This window comes from Microcaecilia unicolor, chromosome 5 (assembly GCF_901765095.1).
Source record: "Microcaecilia unicolor chromosome 5, aMicUni1.1, whole genome shotgun sequence".
NCBI lineage: Eukaryota > Metazoa > Chordata > Amphibia > Gymnophiona > Siphonopidae > Microcaecilia > Microcaecilia unicolor.
Genome location: NC_044035.1, coordinates 344,536,318 through 344,558,085, shown reverse-complemented (window position 1 = coordinate 344,558,085; position 21,768 = coordinate 344,536,318). Strand labels below are relative to the sequence as shown.

At 45.0% G+C, this 21,768-nt stretch overlaps 1 protein-coding gene across 1 annotated transcript in view; it reads right to left on the bottom strand.

Annotated features, from left to right (window-relative positions):
- Nucleotides 1–21,768, bottom strand: part of LOC115471367 (cadherin-13-like) — a 1,126,129-nt gene that overhangs the window by 21,526 nt on the left and 1,082,835 nt on the right. The window contains exons 12-13 of the mRNA XM_030205064.1: nucleotides 10,882–11,115; nucleotides 665–886 (exon numbers count right to left, since the gene is read on the bottom strand). Coding sequence (XP_030060924.1) covers nucleotides 665–886; nucleotides 10,882–11,115 — 456 coding nt within the window. The remainder of the gene's footprint in view (nucleotides 1–664; nucleotides 887–10,881; nucleotides 11,116–21,768) is intronic.

Sequence of the window (21,768 nt, the reverse complement as noted above, 5' to 3'; positions counted from 1 at the left end):
GGCAATTTTATATGAGCTAATCAAATGGTGTTCTCGACTAAACTCTGGAATTCATTGCCAGAGAATATAGTAAAAGCAGTTAGCTTAGCGGGGTTTAAAAAAAGGTTTGGATAAAGGAAAAGTCTATAGAACATTATTAAAATGGACCTGGGGAAAATCCACTGCTTATTTCTCAGATAATCACTCAAATGCACGAGTTTAGGTTCACCATGGGTAAATGCCCGAGGATTTGTGCTAAGTGATATGAGACTCCACCTCGTTGCAATTTACAAGTGTTCACAGTGACTTTCTCCCATCCATACATTTTTTAGTAGTTTATACTTTGTAATTGGAGAAAGTTAAGCCATATACATTTTTTGCTATATTTCTCTGATAAGCAGCATAAAATGTATTGTGCTGTTTTGGGATCTTGCCAGGTACTTGTGACCTGGATTGGCCACTGTTGGAAATAGGCTGCTGCGCTAGATGGACCTTCGGTCTGTCCCAGTATGGCAACACTTATGTACTTACGTTCAAGTCCTTTTAAAAGTACTCTCACTGTGCACATTTTAGAGAAAAAAAAATGGTGAATTTTGTATTCCTTTCAACGAGGCAAAGCAAGATGGTGCCAGAAGAAATAGACACATTTTTCACAACATTCGTACTTAACATTGGAAAAACTTACACAATAAACTGAAGAGTGCGAGGAGGAGGAGGAGGAAGACCATGCTGGCGTGGGGTGCACTGGCTGAACTGCAGTCCATTTTGCCCTTTTTACAGGAGCAGACTTGTACTTTCAATTCTGTACTGTTAGTCAGCGGGGGTTTCCCTGAATCTGTCACCAGGATCGGAACATTGTAATTGGCTTTCTTCAGGTTCTGAAGGAGAGTGACCTGGGCATGGGTGCCTGGAAAGGAAGACAGAGCCAAAACAATGACGGACAGCCTCAGCCGTGGCTAACGAGAGAACAGAATCATGTTGTTAAGACTCCTGGTTATGTTCTATTGAATTCTGTAGCCAGGTGTACAACATAAACACAGAAAAAAAAAAACCCAAAGTTAAACAAATGAAAAGATAACAATTCAGGAAAGTAAGACCTTTGACGCCCATCACATATCACTCACAGATAGGCAGATGATCAAAAGCAAACGCCGGTGCTAGAGGCTGTTAGCGCCATACTAGCGCCGGCGTTTGCTACCGCCCCATGATCAGAGTCCTCGATCGCGTGAAACAACGCGCTTGAGGGCTCTTAGTGCAAGTAGCATGCAAGTGCATGCTAATCAGCGCTTAACGCATTCATCCCCAATGGTCAGCATCCAGCGCGCCAAAGATTGGGTCGCTAGCCGCGACAAACCCTACGCCAGCTCCGAGCTGGCATTAGGGTTTGCAGATCATTGGGGAGGAATGGAGAGCCCTGTCCAGCATGCATTTGCATGCTGGCAGGCCCCCATTCCCCCCTAAAGCAAACCTGCCAGCGAGGGCAGTTGAGGACGTCCAAAATTGCATGTTTCTATGAGAAAGATGTCTTTCTCATAGAAACATCCAATTTTGGATGTCCTTAACTGCCCATTGCAGAAACGTCCAAATTTTGGACGTCCTCAACTGCCCCGTCGCTATACCTCCGACACCAGGGGCGTATCTGAACTTCAACGGTAGGGGGGCCAGAGCCGAGGAGAGGGGGCACATTTTAGCGCCCCCCCCAGCGGCACTGACCCCCCCCCCGGCTGAAGACGAAGACGACGACGCCACCACTGCCCCCCCGCCCGACTACTTTAAACCCCCCCTCTCGCGGAAGACAGCTCCAACTACTTTGAACCCCCCCTCCTCCCGCCGTCGCGCCTCACCTCCCTTTGCTGGCGGGGGCTGGCCCGCCAGCCGAAGTCTCCGTCCTTCCTTCCGTCACTCTGCCGTCATGCCTCACTTCCCTTTGCTGGCGGGGGACCCCAACCCCCGCCAGCTGAAGTCTCCGTCCTTCCTTCGTTTGGGTTTGGTGGTTTCTGACGTCCTGCACGCTGCACGTTGTACGTGCGTGCGTGCAGGACGTCAGAAACCACCAATCTCAAACAAAGGAAGGAAGGAAGGACGGAGACTTCGGCTGGCGGGGGTTCGGGTCCCCCGCCAGCAAAGGGAGGTGAGGTGCAACAGCAGAGTGACGGCAGGAGGAGGGGGGTTGAGAGTGTCATTGGTAAGGGGGTCCAGGGGCAAATCTGCGGGGGCCAGGCCCCTGTGGCCCCATAGCAGATACGCCCCTGTCCGACACCCCCTTGAAATTTGGCCGTCCCTGCAACGGGGCAGTTGAGGACGTCCATTTTCCGATTTAAAGATGGCCGTCCTTCTCTTTTCATCGCTCTCCAGCCCAGACCTGTCAAACAAGTGCGGGAGGATTGTGCTGAGCGCATGCTCAGGCACAATTCTCCAGCACGTCTACCCCATCATCAGAGATAATTGCGCTGCTTAAATTTGCATGCATTATCTCTGACCATAGGTCTAATAGCGCCCCGCGCTGTTCCAGCGCTATTTTAGAGCGCTGCTTGGAACAGCGCGGGGCTTTTGATCATCTGCCTGTGAGGAGGGAAGTTAATTCAAAAACCAACGCCAACTCACCTAAGCAGTGCCCAGTATCAAACATATAGCAGAAGCATCTCTATATATCAGGTTTTTTTGTATTTTTTATATTGGAAGGAAATGCCTCAGAATATTCAGGCTTCACTATGGGCCCCTTTTACCAAACTGTGGCAAAAGGGGACCGGCGCTGGCGTTGGCGCATGTTTACATGTGCGCCGAGACCCCCTTTTACTGCAGCTGGTAAGTCTCGCTTTCCTACAGGAAATGGCCAGGTGGCAAGTAAAGCACCATTGAGGTGGCGAAAAGGGCTCACATGTTAACCCGGCGGTAACCGGGCAATGCGCGGCACTGCCCGATTACGGCCGGGTACACTTCGGCGCTACAAAAATAAAAAAAATTTTTGTAGCGCAGGAAATGAGGGGTGGGAAGTACTTCCTGTATAGTGAGCGGTAAGCCCGTATTGGGCTTACTGTTGCTTAGTAAAAAGAGCACTTTCTTTGTAACCTGTCAAAATCAATCTTAGGCTAAAAAAACCTTCCTTTATTTTTTAAATCCAGCTTTATATATGCATACAATCTTTTAATGTAGAATTACTTAGCTTCAGTCATTGCAGAGATCATCCCGACGTTGGCCACGTGTTTCGTAGTGCCAAACTGCTGCTTCAGGGGGTAAAACATCTATCTCAGGCTTAGCGCTCTTCTAATCAAATTGAGCACCAGTGGCGATCCTAGGTCGGCTGCCACCCAGGGTGGATCACCGCTGCACCCCCCCCCCCCCGGGTGCAGCAGCGTCCGTCCCCACAGGGTGCAGCACGACACCCCTCCCCCCGGCGCAATGACACCCCCCTCTACGGCACATCAAGCCCCCCCCCCCCCCCCCGGGTGCATTCTTGGCTGCTGGATGGTGCAGAGATCAGCAACACGCCTGTCGGCTCCACTGGCTCCCTCTGCCCCAGAACAGGAAGTAACCTGTTCCGGGGCTGAGGGAGTAGGGAACCAGCGGAGCCGACAGCTGTGCGGCTGCTCTCTGCACCCTCCAGCAGCTTGCACCCGGGGCGGACCACCCCCACTGCCCCGCCCTTGCTACCCCACTGTTGAGCACTTCTAACATTTGATTGGAACAGAGCAAGGGCCATGTTTACAAAGGCAGGTTGGCATTTTTAGCGTACATTAAAAATTAGTGCACGTTAACCATGTAGATGCCAGTAGAAATATAATGGGCATCTATATGGTTAGGGCGTGCTAATTTTTAGCACATGCTAAAAATCTAGCGCGCCTTTGTAAACAGGACCCCAAGAGAGCTAAGTCTGAGACAGATCTATTACCCCCTGAAGTGGTAGTTTGGCACTGTGAAACAGTGGCCAATGTCGGAGTGGTCTCTGCAATGACTGAAGCTAAGTAATTCTACATTAAAAGATTGTATGCATATATCAGTGGCGTAGGAAGGGGGGCGGTGGGGCGGTCCACCCCGGGTGCATGCCGCTGGGGGGGGGGGGGGGGGAGGTGTCGGCTCCGCTGGTTCCCTGTTCCCTCTGCCCCGGAACAGGTTACTTCCTGTTCCGGGGCAGAGAGAGCAAGGAACCAGTGGAGCCGACGCAACTGCCAGCGACGTGAACTCGGGGGCGGATCGGCCCTCTCGCCCGCCCCTTGCTTCCTAATTGAAGAATGCGCTCTGGGGGGGGAGGGCGCCGTTCTGTACCCAGGGGGGGGGGGTGCGCAGCGGCGACCCGCCCCGGGTGTCAGCCGCCCTCGCTATGGCACTGCCAAACATAAAGTTGGATTTAAAAAAACAAAGGAAGGTTTATTAGCCTATGATTGATTTCGACATGTTACAAACCAAGCAAAACCTGCAAATTCTGAGACTTTTTCTTTCAATATAAAAATACAAAACCCCCGATACATAGAGATGTATTTTGCTATATGTTTGATATTTTGACACCCACCAGATAGGACTTAACAAGGACCTAGGTTTCCTATCATGTTACACATCATAAAATTATACTGCCTTGTCACCTTTTGTTCACCCATCCAACTCTCTCTGTTTCTCCCTGTCACACTTCCTCCACCCCTACTTACCCATCAAAAGTGTCATTGGAATGCTCTTCATGTTTCACGTAAATATACTTTGATGCTGTCATCTTTTGCGCCAATCTGGCCTGAAGAAGAGGGCTCGGCCTTCAAAAGCTTGTCAAAATATGTATCAAGTTAGTGCACTAAAAAAGGTATTACCTTATTTTCCCCTTTTTATGTGTGTGTGTTGGTTTGTTATAATTCTATTTATAACTGGTCGCCACATCTCAAAAAAGATATAATGGAATTAGTAAAGGTACAGAGAAGGGCAATGCAAATGATTAAGGGGACGGGATGACTTCCCTATGAGGAACGGCTGAAGCAGCTGGGGCTCTTCAGCTTGGAGAAAAGACGGCTGAGGGGAGATATGATAGAGGTCTATAAAATAATGAGTAGAGTGGAATGGGTAGACGTGAATCGCTTGTTTACTCTTTCTAAAAAATACTAGGACTAGGGGGCATGCGATGAAGCTACAAAGTAGTACATTTAAAACAAATCGGAGAAAATGTTTCTTCACTTAACGTATAATTAAACTCTGCAATTCGTTGCCAGAGAATGTGGTAAAGGTGGTTAGCTTAGCGGGGTTTATAAAAAAGGTTTGGATGTCTTCCTAAAGGAAAAGTCCATAGACCATTATTAAAATGACTTGGGGAAAATCCACTGCTTATTTCTCAGATAAGTAGCATAAAATGTACTGAACTTTTTTGGCATCTTGCCAATGATAATAAACACCAGGTACTTGTGACCTGGATTGGCGACTGTTGGAAACAGGATACTGGGCTTGATGGACCATTGGTCCGTCCCAGTATGGCAACACTTATGTACTTCTTATGTAGGTGCTGGGAAATTTACATAGTGGTGCAGGACAGGTCCCAACCATACACACTTTAACAACTTAAGTTACAGTGGCTTGACTCCTGTTACAGCATTTCAAAGTCTGGCAGGGTCTGGAGAAATCCCACTCTTTATCAGCCTTGCACAGCAAAGAGTTCAGGTGCCAAGTGACACACGGCAGTATGGACTTATGAACAAATATTCTATTACTTCTTATATATTATTAGTGCAAATAAATTATATTCTGTGATCAGAGATATGTGCCATCACCGCATAGGGTATCATACTGTTATAATACAAAATCTGTCCTTGTATTTATCTGTAGCAGGTTCTCATAGAAACAAGTGCAGTGACAAAAAATCTTCTTGGCATGTATGCAGATCTAGATGTCTTCCTCAAATCCACCAACTCCACCCACCGCAAATCAACTGCTGTGTATATAAAAAAACACAACCTTTCCCTGGGATCTCATGCATGTTGCAATAAAGCTTATTCTAGCTTGTTGCCGAGATAACAATATAAGAAAGTGGGAACTTTTTTTATACATAATTATTTGAGCCACCCCACCCCTCTCCGAAGAAGCCTGAAGGTCTAACACAACTCTGTGTTGGGGGAAGGCTGTGTTTTTTTATATACACTCCAAGGGTGGTTAGACAACAACAGAGTGGAGGAGTGGCCTAGTGGTTACAGCACCAGTCTTATAAGCCAGAGGTGGCTAGTTCAAATCCCACTGCTGCTCCTTGTGATCTTGGGCAAATCACTTAACCTTCCATTACCTCAGATACAAACTTAGATCGTGAGCCCTTCTAGGACAGAGAAATATCCAGTGTACCTGACTGTAACTCACCTTGAGCTAGTACTGAAAAAGGTGTGAGCAAAATCTAAATAATTAAAGCATGGCAATCTATTTTACACAGTTGTGGAGGAAAAAAGCCTCTGTATCCCCTATACAGAACTTGTTTTATTCTGATCATGTGGGGTAAGATCTTCATCGGCTTAAAAAAACCTCCTTCATAATTCTATTTTGAATCCACAAATTATTGTAATTTTAATTCATATAACTTAATTGTGAAACGGCAAGCCCTTATCTTTTAGTCCGACGGGGTCCCGTTTCACCTAATACAGCTTTCTCAAGGGTATAGACCTCGTGCTTGAACTAAGTGCAGCATGTCTGAAATCTCAGAGTACTGATGAAAATCGAAGGGGTCACTTCAAGAGCGGAGGGTGCAGCACGGGTGCCATTATGAGAGAGGGCGATGAATTCACTAACCCAGTGGACTCGAAGAAATATTCTATTAATTCTTATACCAATTGCCACTCCGATTATGTGATTTACGCGCTACAGTGTCCCTGTCAAAAACAATACATAGGAAAAATCACAAGGCAATTGCACATTCGGTTGTTGGAGCATAAATCCTGCCTGAAGCGGATGCAATTAGGTTCTCCCCTAGTAGCACACAACAATAGTACAAAACACGATTTCACACAATTTTGCTGCTTTGTGATAGATCAGGTCACACAGAACATAAGAGGGGGAAACAGCGCAAAACACCACCTACAATTAGAGCAACGTTGGATTTATAGGCTGAAATCTTTAGAGCCCAGAGGTCCCAACACCACGATCCAATGGGCAACATTTTTCTAATGTGGAGCCTTTAACAAGTTTGACAACATGGGCACTTTAATTAAGTTCCACCAATAATGAGCAAGTTGCATTAATGAGCGTCTAGATAAATAGCCGCCATTTTTCCAACAATCCATAGAGCACATTAAGGAGAAGCCAAACTGAGATAATTGTAAGCTCATTTAGGAAGCTACTAGGTTATTTAACATGAAACGTTGTCATATGCTGACATTCTATGTACGTCTATAATATCAGAGATAGAAGCATTGGAGGCAGGCTGTTTTCAAGTGGCTCATTTTTTCATTTTAATTTCTCTGCTTTTTCTTTCTCCGAATCACAGAAACCAGTTCAAGCACGAGGTCTATACCCTTGAGAAAGCCGTAGTAGGCGAAACGGGACCCCGTCGGACTAAAAGGTAAGTGCTTGCCGTTTCACAATTAATGGACAAATGTACAAACAGTCAAGTAGGGGTCAAATGTACATTTGTCCATTAGACTGTAAGCTCTTTGAGCAGGGACTGTCCTTCTATGTTAAATTGTACAGCGCTGCGTAACCCTAGTAGCGCTTTAGAAATGTCAAATAGTAGTAGTAGTAGTAGTTTCACAATTAAGCTATATGAATTAAAATTACAATAATTTATGGATTCATAATAGAATTATGAAGGAGGTTTTTTACGCCGATGAAGATCTTACCCCACATAATCAGAATAAAACAAGTTCTGTATAGGGGATACAGAGGCTTTTTTTCCTCCACAACTGAGTAAAATAGATTGACACGTTATTATCTAACTACCCTTGGAGGATTTAACAATATTAGTATTGAATAGTGTGGTCAAGTCCCATTTAATAGTAAAAGGTAGTTTTTTTTATATACACAACAGTTGATTTGTGGTGGTGGAGATGGTGGATTTGAGTAGGACATTTAGAGCTCCATACATGCCAAGAAAGTTTTTTTGACACTGCCTTCGTTTCTAGGAGAACCTGCTACAGATAAGTATAAGGACAGATTTTGTATTATTTATTTATTACATTTGTATCCCACATTTCCCCACCTATTTGTAGGTTCAATGTGGTTTACATAGTTCCGGAGAAGCGAATACAAACTCCGGTGTCAACAAATACAAGGTGATATTGTAGTTAAAGTTAAATAAAGCTAATGTGGTTCAACCACACTAGGGGATCATGCAACGGAAGTTCTGTGGTATGTCCATATCGTCTTTTAGTTATGGTGTGTGTGTTGCACTGATCGGGCGTTTATGTTGGATCAATATCCAGGCTAAAAGCCCACTTTTTTGATGCTGCTTTTAACTCCTAACCCTTACTCATTTGTTCAGTACCCTTATTTTATCATCCCTACCTTAGTAATTCCCTTACCCTCTTATTTGTCCTGTTTGTCTGGCCTAATTAGACTGTAAGCTCTGTTGAGCAGGGACTTTCTCTTCATGTTCAAGTGTACAGCGCTGCGTACATTTAGAAGTGCTATAGAAATGATAAGTAGTAGGGTATGCCTTTTAAAAAGGTGAGTTTTTAGGTTTTTTTTGAAAGTTTGGGTGGGTGGTTGGGTTTTTCAGGGCTTTTGGTAACACGTCCCATAGTTGTGTGCAAATGTAGGAAAAACTGGACGCGTATGTTGATTTGTACTTCAGTCCTTTACATCTTGGGAAGTGAAGGTTTAGTTATGTTCTTGCTGATTCAAATGTGTTTCTCATTGGTAAGTCGATCAATTCAATCGTGTATCCTGGAGCTAAGTCATGGATTATTTTATGAACCAGAGTGCAGATTTTGAAAGCAATATCAGTATGATGTGGTGTACAGTGATGGAGCTATAATTTGCCTCCTCAAATCAATGATATAAGGCAGGCAGAGTAGGGATAAATAAGCAAAGGAACTTTATTAATTTGGAAGAATATATACTTTGCAAATGGGTCTCTACCAGAGCCTAATCACGTATTTCAGTAGCATAATTAAATGAAATAACTACTTCTGAAGGTTACAGGTATGGGTGGAGATGGAGGCGATTACTTGCAGGGATGAGTGGTAACGGTTAGTGGGGGACGGACGGGTATAGGTTATAATTCCAGTAGTGTTCTTGATCATTTTTTCACCTTGTAATTGTGCCGCGAGATGGAAAAGGTTGAAAATCATTGCTCTAGCGTGTTTCAGAGCTTCAAGTAAGAAGTATCTATAGAATGGAGGCAATTTGTCATTAAATAACCCACCCTACAAGAACACAAACTTCAATTGCTCTTCTCTGAAGTACTGATTTACTAGAATTTTAGTATAGAATTCTTGAATGTAAGAACTGGCAGTCAGATCCTCAAGTATTACAGCTAAAGCAAATTGACACAGTGGTATTTGGTCTCTAAGAAATGCTTCACAGAAAACTGAAATAGAACTGGTTGAATCCATTGCAAACAGGAAAAAAACCCTAACCCCCCCCCCCCCCCCAAAAAAAAATGACAAAATGCCAGGACAGAAACAAGAGGGGATTACTCCTGTCCCTTATGGAAATCTTGCCTGTTAGGGTAAGACACGGACCAGATCAAGGGGCATGGGGACAGCCAGGGCCAGACAATTTTTTTTAAAAAGGGAACAGGACTAGGCACACAGGTGGGTGGACTTTAGGGTGGGCTCCTTTTGGACAGACGTAGCTACCTAGGCACTATTTGATAAAAGACAAGTGGGTGCCTACATGTATTTATAGTAACATATATGGCAGAGAACGTATCTGAAATGTCATGCACAATTACTTACAGTTGCTCTAGATCCAATTTAAACGAAGACATGTACGTTATGCAAAAAAAAAAAAAAGAACAAACCTTCACAGGTATCGTACAGAAAAAACAAACAGGGAAGGTAACCAAACACAAAGAAAGAAGAAGTCCTTGCAAAAGATGCTACAAGTCTTTTATTGATCTTCAAACGACTCTACCCGAATCGTATTTCAGCCAAAAGGAGGCCTGCATCAGGAGCCTGAAGCCCTAACAGGAATATATATGTCAATCGGTCGATGTGCACCGTCGGCAAAACTAATGCAGCCAAGAATCGCAGAACCAGCGTCTCCCTCTAATGGGTGCATATCGGTTCTTATTCCTTTTTCATGAACTAAGTGACATATATATTCCTGTTTGGTCTTCAGACCCCTGATGCAGGCCTCGTTTTGGCTGAAATACAATTCATGTCGCTTCCACATGGATCCCGCTGTTTCTGTCCCGTTTTGGCACCTTGTATCTGTTACAGTGCTTTTCCATACCAAAAATTTGGAACGGAAGTAACGCCAACCAGCCAATATTTAAAACCATTTAACCAGCCACGAACAGCCCCCGGCAGGTTAAATAGCCTAAAGTCGCCTAAACGCTAATATTCAGTGTGAGACAGCTGACTATCTCAGCTGAATATTACCGCTTAGTGACTAGCCCAGTCACCGGCTATATCGCTCAACATGGCCGGTTAGCACCAATATTCACTGGCTGACTGGCTAAGTTTAGTGGCCAGACAGACCTGCATAAATAGAAGGCCTATTTTTGGCCACTATAACTTGGCCAGTCAGCCAATTAATATTGGCTTAACCGGCTATATTTTAGTAGCCAACCCCCCCCCCCCCCCCCCCCCAGAAATTCAATGTCAGTCGCCAAATATGACCACAGCACTGAATTTCCAAGTTCACCGCCGATTGTGGCAGTTTCCGGGCTCCCTCCCGTGGTCTCAGTATCGCCCCCCCCCCCCCTATGTTTTTTTTTGCCATATATAGAATTCCCCTGCATGTGTAGAAATGGTGAAACACTGTAAGTGTCCCAGTGAGAGAACTTACTGTTGATCGTGCCGATCTTCCAAACTTTATCAGATCCAGCCTGCTTGCTCAGTTCAAATTTGAAAGGCTCAGCATTGGGATGGAGGTCTTTATCTGATGCTCCCACGGTGACCACATTGAAATTTCTGGATTCTTCACAGATTTTTGCCAGTGTCGGATAAATGGAAGGTACATTGTCATTGACGTCCTCTAGAATGATAAGCAATGTTCCAGTGCCCGTTGCAGGAGGACTACCTAAGAAAATGGAATCACATGATTACGTTAAAATTGAATTCACTTTTATTTTTGTTGCATGGGATTGTTGAATATACTATAAATGGGCACATTCAGGGAGGAATGAGGGATAATTGGGGAGATTCTATATACAGTAATACCTCTGTTTTCGTTGACTTTGGTTATCGTCGGTTTTGGTTTTTGTCAATTGTTTTCGCGAAAAATTTGTCTCGCATTTCGTCAGTTGCCTCGGATTTCGTCGGCATGCCCACGTGACCTCACTGCTAATTTTGCGAAAACAAAGGGCGACCCACGCGTTCTCTTGCTCATTGATTCATATGGAAATAATTGCCTCGGTTATCGTCATTTTCGGATTTCGCCTATTATTTTCGGGCGGATTATCGACGAAAACCGAGGTATCACTGTCTAGGGGAAGTGGGGGGGGGGGGTCTGCAGAAGCGGAAGACTGTAGTCCACTACGTACAAGAGTCCACACAAAAAGAGTAGTGTGACTAGCAAGGCTCACCAATAACAACAGGAAGACGGGATTTCAATCCCGTCTTCCTGTTGCTATTGGTGAGCCTTGCTAGTCGCACTACTCTTTTTGTGTGGAGATTCTATATATGACACCTAAAAAATTGGCGCGGAAATCAGTGCCGAGTAAGCATATTCTATAATCAGTGCCTAGATTTAGGTGTCGATTATTGAATACGCTTAGTTGATATTTCAGCATCTAAATCTACATGCATCCATTTACACAAATGCAAACGTGGCGTAAATCCTATCATGTAGATTTAAGCGCACTGGGCCGTATTCTATAACTAGGTGCGTGACTTTCGGAAAACCTACAAAATGCCCACTTCCCTGCCCATAACCATGCCCCTTTTTGCCTGCATGCATTAGAAGTAATACACAGCCAGCACAAATAACAAAGGTGATTCAAGGAATGAAGGACAGAAGAGAGTTCATGAAAAATAGATTTTATTGGAGAAGGACCTAACTTGGCCAAGTTTCGGCTTTGCTTTCATCAGGGGTTCCCAAATTCCCTCATACTGATCCTGGAAGGTTCAGTACAAAGACATATCATCAACAAGAAGCAATAGCATCTTCTTTCTAACAGATAGATGAACTCTCTCATCTGTCCTTCATTCCCTGGATCACCTTTGCTGTCTGTGCTGCTTTTACATATATAGGCCATTATTCTAATCATTTATACACATGTAAATATTAGGGTGAACTTTATTGAATTATCCCCAATATATGGAAGGAGCTCTGCTCTCCTCTCCTCTGAATCTTCAGCCTTTATTGTCTTCTTCTGCCCATCTCCATTTCTCTCCTCCAATGTGGCCATGCTCTTCTTCAACCTTTTCATCCCCTCTCTTTATCACCCCACATCTGTAGCACCAATAAACTTAATCTATGTATCAAGTGAGAATCGTGGTGCAAGCAATTCTTGCAGTCTTACAATGCAGCACTATATGAAGAGTGTAAATGCAGCCAGAACAATGCTGATCAAAGTAACGAGAGATACACAATATACGAGAGTTGGTACTGTTGTGGAGCTCTGCCATACTGATGGAGATGGAAAGCTAGCCCTGGTCGAAGACTCAACATTTTTGCAAAGGGATGGTAGCGCTTAGCAGCTGGTATACGTAGGTAGGCGTAGTGCATAGACCATATGGTCTTTATCTGCTGCCATCATCTGTGTTCTATATAAAAAGCACTGGTAGTGTACTGACATAGTATAGTATCCATGAAAGTGGAAGAACACCAGAATCCCACAAAACAATACAGTGTGGAAGAAGGAAGCGGGAAATGGATTATGGCTCTTTGAAATCAGACCAAGGGACACCCAAAACATTGGATAAACTCCCTCTAGTGATAGTAGCCTATAGACTCGACACGGCACCATGTTGCGGCCAAATGTGCCTGTCTCAGGTGTCTAGTGATACAGAATGTTTGGTATACCTTGGATATTGAGAATTGGCCACCAACAGTTTTAAAGTGCTGGTCTTTAAATAGACCTTCTGATTACACCAAAGGAGTACGTTATTGGCAACATGTTGGGAGGAACAAAGTGAGCCAGGCCGCAAACTGTCAATAACTTTATTTTGGGTGCCAAAAACGATATTCTGGGTATTCCTTGGTCTGATTTCGAAGATCCATAATCTGTTTCCCACTTCCCTCAGTAACATAGACCATGACAGTCTCAGCTCCGTACATTGCAGTTCTGAATGATGTATAGGTATACCTCCTAGCCTAGTGCTATCATTATTTATTTATTTATTTAACACATTTATACCCCACAGTTTCCCACTTAGTTGCAGGCTCAATGTGGCTTACACAATACCGTAGAGGCAGGCTACGGTTCGGTAAAATACAAATACACAATATAGTATTAGGCATATAAGAAACATAAATAAAAGCAACAAAGAAATAAAGAGGGGGTGGTGATAAAAGTCCAATACGGTCCATAGTTTTGCTGTGTCGCAGGAAGTAGAAAGTTAATTTGGATCGGGGGGGGGGGGGGGGGGGGTAGGCCTTCTTAAACAAGTTGGTTTTCAGTGACTTCCAGAAGTTAAGATGGTTCTGGATAGATTTCACGGTTTTGGGCAAAGCGTTCCACAGTTGTGTATTTATGTAAGAAAAGCTGGATGCATCAATTGATTTGTATCTAAGTCCATTGCAGTCTGGATAATGCAAATTTAAGTAAGTTCGGGAAAGACTGGAGCTGTTTCTGGGTGGTAGATTTATAAGGTTCAACATGTATCCAGGAACTTCGCCGTAAATAATCCTGTGGACCAGGGTGCAAACCTTGAAGGCAATATGTTCCTTGGTGGGAAGCCAATGCAATTTTTCACGAATGGGTTTGGCACTTTCATATTTTGATTTTCCGAAGATCAGTCTGGCTGCTGTATTCTGTGCGGTCTGAAGTTTCTTAGTTAGTTGTTCTTTACAACCTGCATAAATTCCGTTGCAGTAATCTTTAATACCATTGATTGTATTAAGTTGCAAAATACATCTCGTGGGAAAAAAAGGTTTTATACGTTTAAGTTATATAGTTATTATATAGTCACCAAAACTGATCAAGTGGAGGAACAGCCTGATGGTTAGTGAAATGGACTTGGAACCTGGGGGACTGGGTTCAATTCTCACTGCAGCCCTTTGTGACCCTGAGAAAGTCAGTTAACTCGCCATTGCCCCAGGTACAAAAATTTAGATTGTGAGCCCACTAGGGACAGAGAAAGAACCTGCATATAATATCTAAACTGCTTTGGTTGTACCTTAGAAAAGTGGGATATCAAATGCCTGACCCTGTCTATAGAGAACTGAGAGGATCATAATATCTCCTTGGTCTTAGTGAATAAAAAAAAAATCATATTTATCTGACCTATGCTTGACTTTCTGTATGAAATCAGAACCAAAAGTCAACTCAATTCTGATCCCAATCTTGCATGGTTTTCCTTCATTGATGCAGGGAAACATCTAAAGACATTTGCACCTTTAGGTAAAAACACAATTTCAAGCCACCTGCATTAGGATGGAAGAAACATGTCACCCCAGTATATGGTGTGGGAGGTGCAAACTCTATGTAGAAACATACAGCCTGATATATCTGGGTAGCAATGCCTGCTATCAATAAATGCTGCTGACCTGGATATTCAGCAGGGCTATTCCCCAGATTCTATAAAGGTAGGGTTACCATATTTTTTCCCCGCAAAAGGAGGACACATGCCCCACCCCTTTCATGCCCCACCTCACCCCCTTTCACGCCCCAACCCACCCCCTTTCACGCCCGCTCCGCCCCCTGTCACATTTTCCTCTGCCCCCTGTCACACACCCCGTCACACCCCTCCCCTTACCTTACTACTGCCCTGGTGGTCTAGTGACCTCTTCAGGGCAGGAAAGAGCCCCCTCTTTCCTGCCCGGAGCGCTGCCCTGCATGCATCCTTCCTGTTCCTGATCTCAGTGCCAATTCAAAATGGCCGCCGAGAGTTGAAATCTCGCGAGGTCACGTCAACTCTCGGCGGCCATTTTGAATCGGCGCCGAGATCAGGAACAGGAAGAATGCACGCAGGGCAGCGCTTGGGGCAGGAAAGAGGATGCTCTTTTCTGCCCCGAAGGCGGAAGAGGTCACTAGACCACCAGGGCAGTAGTAAGTAAGAGGAGGGGAGGCTAGCAATCTGCCCGTTTGTCTGGATTTTTGGACAAATGGGCAGGCTGGCAGGCAGGCCATCAGCCTGCCCGTTTGTCCAGAAATCCGGACAAACCGGCAGATTGGCAAAACCCGCCCGGCTGCCCGGACATGTCCTCAAAAAGAGGACATGTCCGGGTAAATCCGGACATATGGTAACCCTATATAAAGGCTGCCCAAATTTGGACATGCTGGGCAGATATGTCTGCAAATTTATTAATTAACAAACTGTTAATTATTGGCATTAATTGGCAATAATTTGTATTTACACACACACACACTTGCCTAAGAGCTATTCTATAACGCTGTGCACCCAAAGAGTCTTGAGTGCAACCAAAAGTGGGCGTGGCCATGGGAGAGGCATAGACGATTCAGGAGTGTTTCCAGAATTTAAGCGAAATGTTATAGAATTCCTGGGTTTCACGCCCAACTTGCGTGCCAGGATTTACACAGGTTTCAGCAGGCATAAGTCCTTGCATCCATAACTGGGTGCGGGAATTGGCGCTAAAGGCTATTTTTTAGAGGGCAGTTGGCGCAAAACGCCCTTTATAGAGTATGAGTTTAGTGTGGGTCTTTCCAGTGTCTAAATGTACTAATAGGCTGCCTGGACCAGGACTTTCTCGCTGAACCATCGCACCCTTCACAAAACAGAAAGTTGTGTCAGAACGGGGTGGGGGGAACAATTCAGAGTGAATGTCCTAGTGCAGCACTCATAGGCAGGGGTGTAGCCAGACCTCACGGTGGGAGGGGGCCAGAGCCCATGGTGGGGGGGCACAGTTTGGCGTGACGCCCTGCCATCGCCCCACTGCCCCCCTCTGCCGCCCCGATGCTCCCCGCTGCCTCACCGCTACAAATACCCTGGCTAGCCAAGGACCCCAAGCCCCGCCAGCTGAAGCCTTTCATCCAGTGCTGGAGCATTGCCTGCCCTGCTTTCTCTTCCACTCATGTCCTGCACGCTCCTTTTAGTGAAATTGAGCATGCTAAAAGGACCGTGCCAGATGCGAGGGGAAGAGAGAGCAGGGAAGGCAACATGGTGGCGCAGGAGACTGGCACTGGATGAAGGCTTCAGCTGGTGGGGGTTGGGCCCCTGCCAGCAAAACCAGGGGCCCAGAAGAAATTTGGGGGGGGGGGGGGTCAGGCCCCCGTGGCCCGACCTAGCTACGCCACTTCTCATAGGATGTTTCCATGGGCAAAGACTGGAACACAGATGACTTTAAGGCATGGGTGAAGGACCGAGTTTGACAGGAGGTGAGTATGCAACACACGCTCCTTGAATAAATATGCAACTGCTGCTAGCTACGATATTCAGTTCACTAACTGGATAACAATGGGACAGCAAAGAGGCCATCTTAACTTTATCTGAGTGGCTATCTGAATAGTGGGCTGAATATTGCCGGATAGTACCAGCACTGACCACCCCTATCCAGATATTCAACGCCAACCACTTTCCGGATACAGGCGCTGAAAAGCAAAACATATAGCCTATCCAATCTGCCCATCCATACCAACGTCTTTGCTCTACAGCTGCTTCCTCACCCACAGAGATTCTCTATTTTTCTTCCATGTTTTCTTGAGTCCAGATATCGGCCTAATCTCTACTACCTCCTTTGGTAGGACCATTCCATGCATCCACTACCCTTTCTGTAAAGAAATATATTCTTACGGCTAGGTACTGAAAGGACTTTAAGGACACAGGAGAGGATCCTACATGCTGAAATCCCATTCAGAGGGATCATTTCCGGTGTCCATTTTCGAGTGCTGTTTATAGAATTTCTCCCACACTGTCCTTAAGATATAAGGATCATGTTAGTCATATTGCAGACTCAGTACTGGCTACTGCTCTAAATCATAGCCGTCAAGGGGGGGGGGGCAAAATTCCCCAGGCCTCCGGGGGTGGGACGGGACAGGGGTTTTTCTCTTTCTCTTGCTCCTGACGGGAACCAGGTGATTGCATCCCGACAGGAGCAGGAGAGAGAAAACTCCGGCACCGGGCCCCCCCTTGCATTGCCTGCCTAGTAGCTGCTGGGCCCTCAGGCCGTGTATGCTCAGTTTTGAGACTGAGCATGTGTGACCTGAGGAAAGTAGCCGCAGGGGCAGGCAATGCTGGGCAGAGGAAGGAGCCATGCAGCCTGCAGCTGCCAGTACCAGCCAAGGTAGTTCACGCAGGTGGGAGGGATGGAGGGGGTGTAGCAGCAACAATGTTTTGGGGGGGAGGGGCAGCGATGACAATTTTGCCCCGGGCCCGGCGGCGGCAGACCTGCCCCGGGCCCGGCTCAATCTCTCAGCGGCCCTGCTCTAGGTATGTTGTCAATTTAAAGCCATTATGTAGATTTGTAAAGCACTGAGGAGGGGAGCCCCTCGGCTTGTGTCCTGCATTCATTCCAAGGTAGGAAGCTGGTTCTTCCTTCACAGAATAAGGTCCAATAGCACACAACTAAAATCAGCCTTTTTTGGTTACCTTGAAGCTCTGAACCACCTTCCTCTGGAGTTAAAGATGATGAAGGCTTTGGTGAAAGCTTGTTTCTCCACTAAATTGCATGGGAGATGTAGGAAGCTGGAGGTGTATATGGTAATTGAGGGGAGGAGCTGAGTGGTGGGGGTAGTACTGTAATATGTTAGATCATAGGCGCCAACTTTTCAAAATGATTGGGGATGCTGAAATTTTTTTTTTTTTACAAGTGGTTGCATTCCCCCATCCCCCTCCTCCTCTCCCCGTCCCTCCTCCCTCCCCATCCCCCTCCTCCGAGTCCTGGTTCCGACTTCAGGCGGGTGAGAAATATTGGGGGTGCTCGAGCACCCACAGCACCCACGGAGTCGGCGCCTATGTGTTAGATTATTACAGGTTATATAATATGTGTACCTGCAGTGTTCCTAAATGTAACTCACCTTGAGCTACTATTGAAAAAGGTGTGAGCAAAATCCAAATAAATAAAATAAAGAAATAATGTTTGGGTTGCATTTTACTGTACGTTGTTGATCGCTATGAGCTTTGCTGACATAGGGGCCTTTTTACTAAGATGCCTTGGCACCTACGAACGTACAACACACATCAAATTCGAACTACCGCTAGGCCATTGCGTGTCCCGGGCAGTAATTCTAATTTTTACGTGTGTCCAAAACAGGCACATTTTAGCCCCCTCCCCCCCCCCCGGTGCTGCCAACCCCCCCCCCCCCCCCCCCCCCCCCCCCCCGCCATTGCCGACTTTGCCCCTCTCCCGCCGCCGACCCTGTCGACTCCCCCCCCTCCCACCGCCTTGTCGACTTGCCACCCAGAAATGCTAAAAGATCAGCCCGCACATTCCTTAATCTGCACTTCCCTAGCTGTAAAGGTCTAAAATACAAATTAACACATGCATCCAGCTTTTCCTACATGGGTACGTAATTATGGAGTGCACTACCACGTCACTTAAAAACACTCTATGAGGGGATTGGGGGCGTTCCAAGATGGCGACCTGAACGTTGCTGTTGAGAGCGGTTCGAGAAACGCTGGGAGAAAAAAAAATTTCCTACAATGCCACATACTAAGCGTAAGGGAGCGGTGAGGACCCAGCTGCCGAGGGCACTTACTTCAACTCCAGACCAGCAGACTCTCGACCGTTTTATACAGCGAACCATGCAGCAGTCCGGCTTGGCGAGTCCGCTGTTGAGCCGAGACGAGGGAGCGTCAGAGCTTCTAGGACGAGAGATTTCACTCACGCCGCCGGAGTTGGTACCGCCTCCCTGCCCAGCGAAGGTCAGAGGTGAGGAAACCCGGCTTGATGCGGAAGGCGCTGCTAGCGGCGTTTCGTTCAGCGGATCACCCCAAGACCTAAGCGGGGAAGATTTGATATTGAGGGAAGATCCAGGAGAGGTGACTCTTACAGAGGTTTGGAAAGCGGTTCAAGGTTTGACCGTAGCAGTGACTAAGTCTATTAATGAAATTACAACGGTTGTAAGTAAGCTAGAAAAAATTGATGCCTCACTTGAAAAAGTTAAAAAAGACGCGTCTGAACAGGCTCAGCAAAACCAAATTGTGGCCAATGAATTAAAATCTTCAGTGGACGCATTGATAAAAGATAAACAAATAACTCAGCGAAAAATTGAACAAATGGAGAATTATAATCGTCGTTTAAACTTGAGGCTCCTGAATTTTCCTATTTCATCATTACTAAAATCAAGTGATTTATTTAGAATGTATCTTCAGGAAATTTTACAGATAGATTCCTCTAATATGCCCCCATGTAATAAGATGTACTATTTACCTTTAAAAGACTCTGTAAAGAGGGTACAAGGAGAAAAGCAGGAGCCTCAGAATTTAACTGCATTTTTAGAAGAATCGGATGTTGAAATAATTAATCGTGGAACTTTAATTGTCCAATTTGTTTTTGAACAAGATTTAAATCAGGTTTTGAAGCTTTATTTTAAAAATTCATCAAAATTGTTTCATGGACAAAAAGTTTGGGTTTATCCTGACGTTGCGAAAGCAACACAAGAGAGGAGGAAACAATTTTTGGATTTAAGAAATGAGACTAGAGCCTTAGGGGCGACATATATGTTAGCATATCCATGTAAATGTAGGATCAATTTTCAAGGAACTAAATATGTGTTTTATGACCCATCACAGCTACGGACATTCTTGGACTTGAAGAACCTAAGTAAATGTAATATAGAAACAACTTTACCAACTAAAGAATAATAGCAATGGTTCCAGGTTAAGCCGATTTATTTTAAATATTGATGTTAATTTCTCCATTTAAATTCCTGTCGCCCCCTTCTAACTACATAATTGAGGTCTAAGGAAGATATAAAGTGTTTCTTTGAATGGATAGTGATGTATATTACTGCTATGTATTTTTAGCATGGTTGGATCTGTTTTTCCTTTGCAAGTGGATGTTAACTTGTAAAATAAAATTAATAAACAAATTTAAAATAAAAAAAATAAAACACTCTATGAACTAACTAACTTTCGCAAATCTCTGAAGACATATCTCTTCAGTAAGGCATACCACAACGATTAATAACCGAAACCGTAACACGCCACCACTTTACCTTAAACTCTGACTGATTCTTTCAATGTCTTTTTACGTAACTCTACTATACCATCCTACTCTTATGTAACACCAATTGTAACTCTTACTCTGGAATGGCGAATGCCATAATGGAACATTGTAAGCCACATTGAACCTGCATGTAGGTGGGAAAACGTGGGATACAAATGCAACAAATAAAACCCGCCGTCGCCTACCTTTGCTGGCGGGGGACCCCAACCCCCGTCAGCCGAGGTCCTCTTCTTCTCTCAAAAGGCTTCCTTCTGTTTCTGATGTCCCGCACGTTGTACATGCAGGACGTCAGACTCACAGACCAAAGCCTTGCAATCTGCGTCGCCACCCAATCTCCGCTAAGATTTGGTAGATCCATTCCTTCTACACAGGATTCTTTTGTGTTTATCCCACGCATGTTTGAATTCCATTACCATTTTCATCTCCACCACCTCCCGCGGGAGGGCATTCCACGTATCTACCACCCTTTCCGTGAAAAAATACTTACTGACGTTACTCCTGAGTCTGCCCCCCTTCGACCTCCATTCATGTCCTCTAGTTCTACCACCTTCCCATCTCCGGAAAAGGTTCGTTTGTGGATTAATACCTTTCAAATATTTGAACGTCTGTATCATGTCACCCCTGTTTCTCCTTTCCTCCAAAGTATACATGTTCAGGTCAGCAAGTCTCTCCTCGTACGGTTTGCAACGCAAATCCCAAACCTTTTTTGTAGCTTTTCTTTGCACCGCTTCCAGTCTTTTTACATCTTTATCAAGATACGGCCTCCAAAACTGAACACAATTCTCCAAGTGGGGCCTCACCAACGACTTGTAGAGGGGCATCAACACCTCCTTTCTTCTGCTGGTTATACCCCTCTCTATGCAGCCTAGCAACCTTCTGGCCATGGCCATCGCCAGAAGGATGTGTATTCAAGATGGACAGACAGGGCAAACAAGGGATTAGGGAGTTTCATTTATTATGGAAATGATTAAAACAACACGGATATCGAGCAGATGCGTAAAGGGTATCGGTCACCGAAAGAAATACCAAATTTCTCAGTTTCCAGATTTTCTTCAGCATAGAAGTACGTGTTGAGCTTCTTTGAAGAAAAAGAATTTTTTTTTTTACTGTTTTTTGTTAGACTAATTGAATTTGCAGGGAGAGTTCTGCATATTTGCGGCTCCTGATATATTATTAAGTAAAATCATACAGCAGGATGGATGAAAACACATTTCAGTATTTGAAATATGATCAGCATAGTCACCCTTTCATGCATTTAATTAAATCGGCATCTTTAATTCTGAATGCATTATTTCCCGACTACTCTGATGGCAGCGTCTGATGCACTGCACTTATCTCTTTTCTAAGTCAGTAATAATACTAAACTCTGCTTTGTGGAATTAAAATCCAACAGTAATAAGAATACACTATTATTTCCCGAATGCTGATAAATTTGTATCT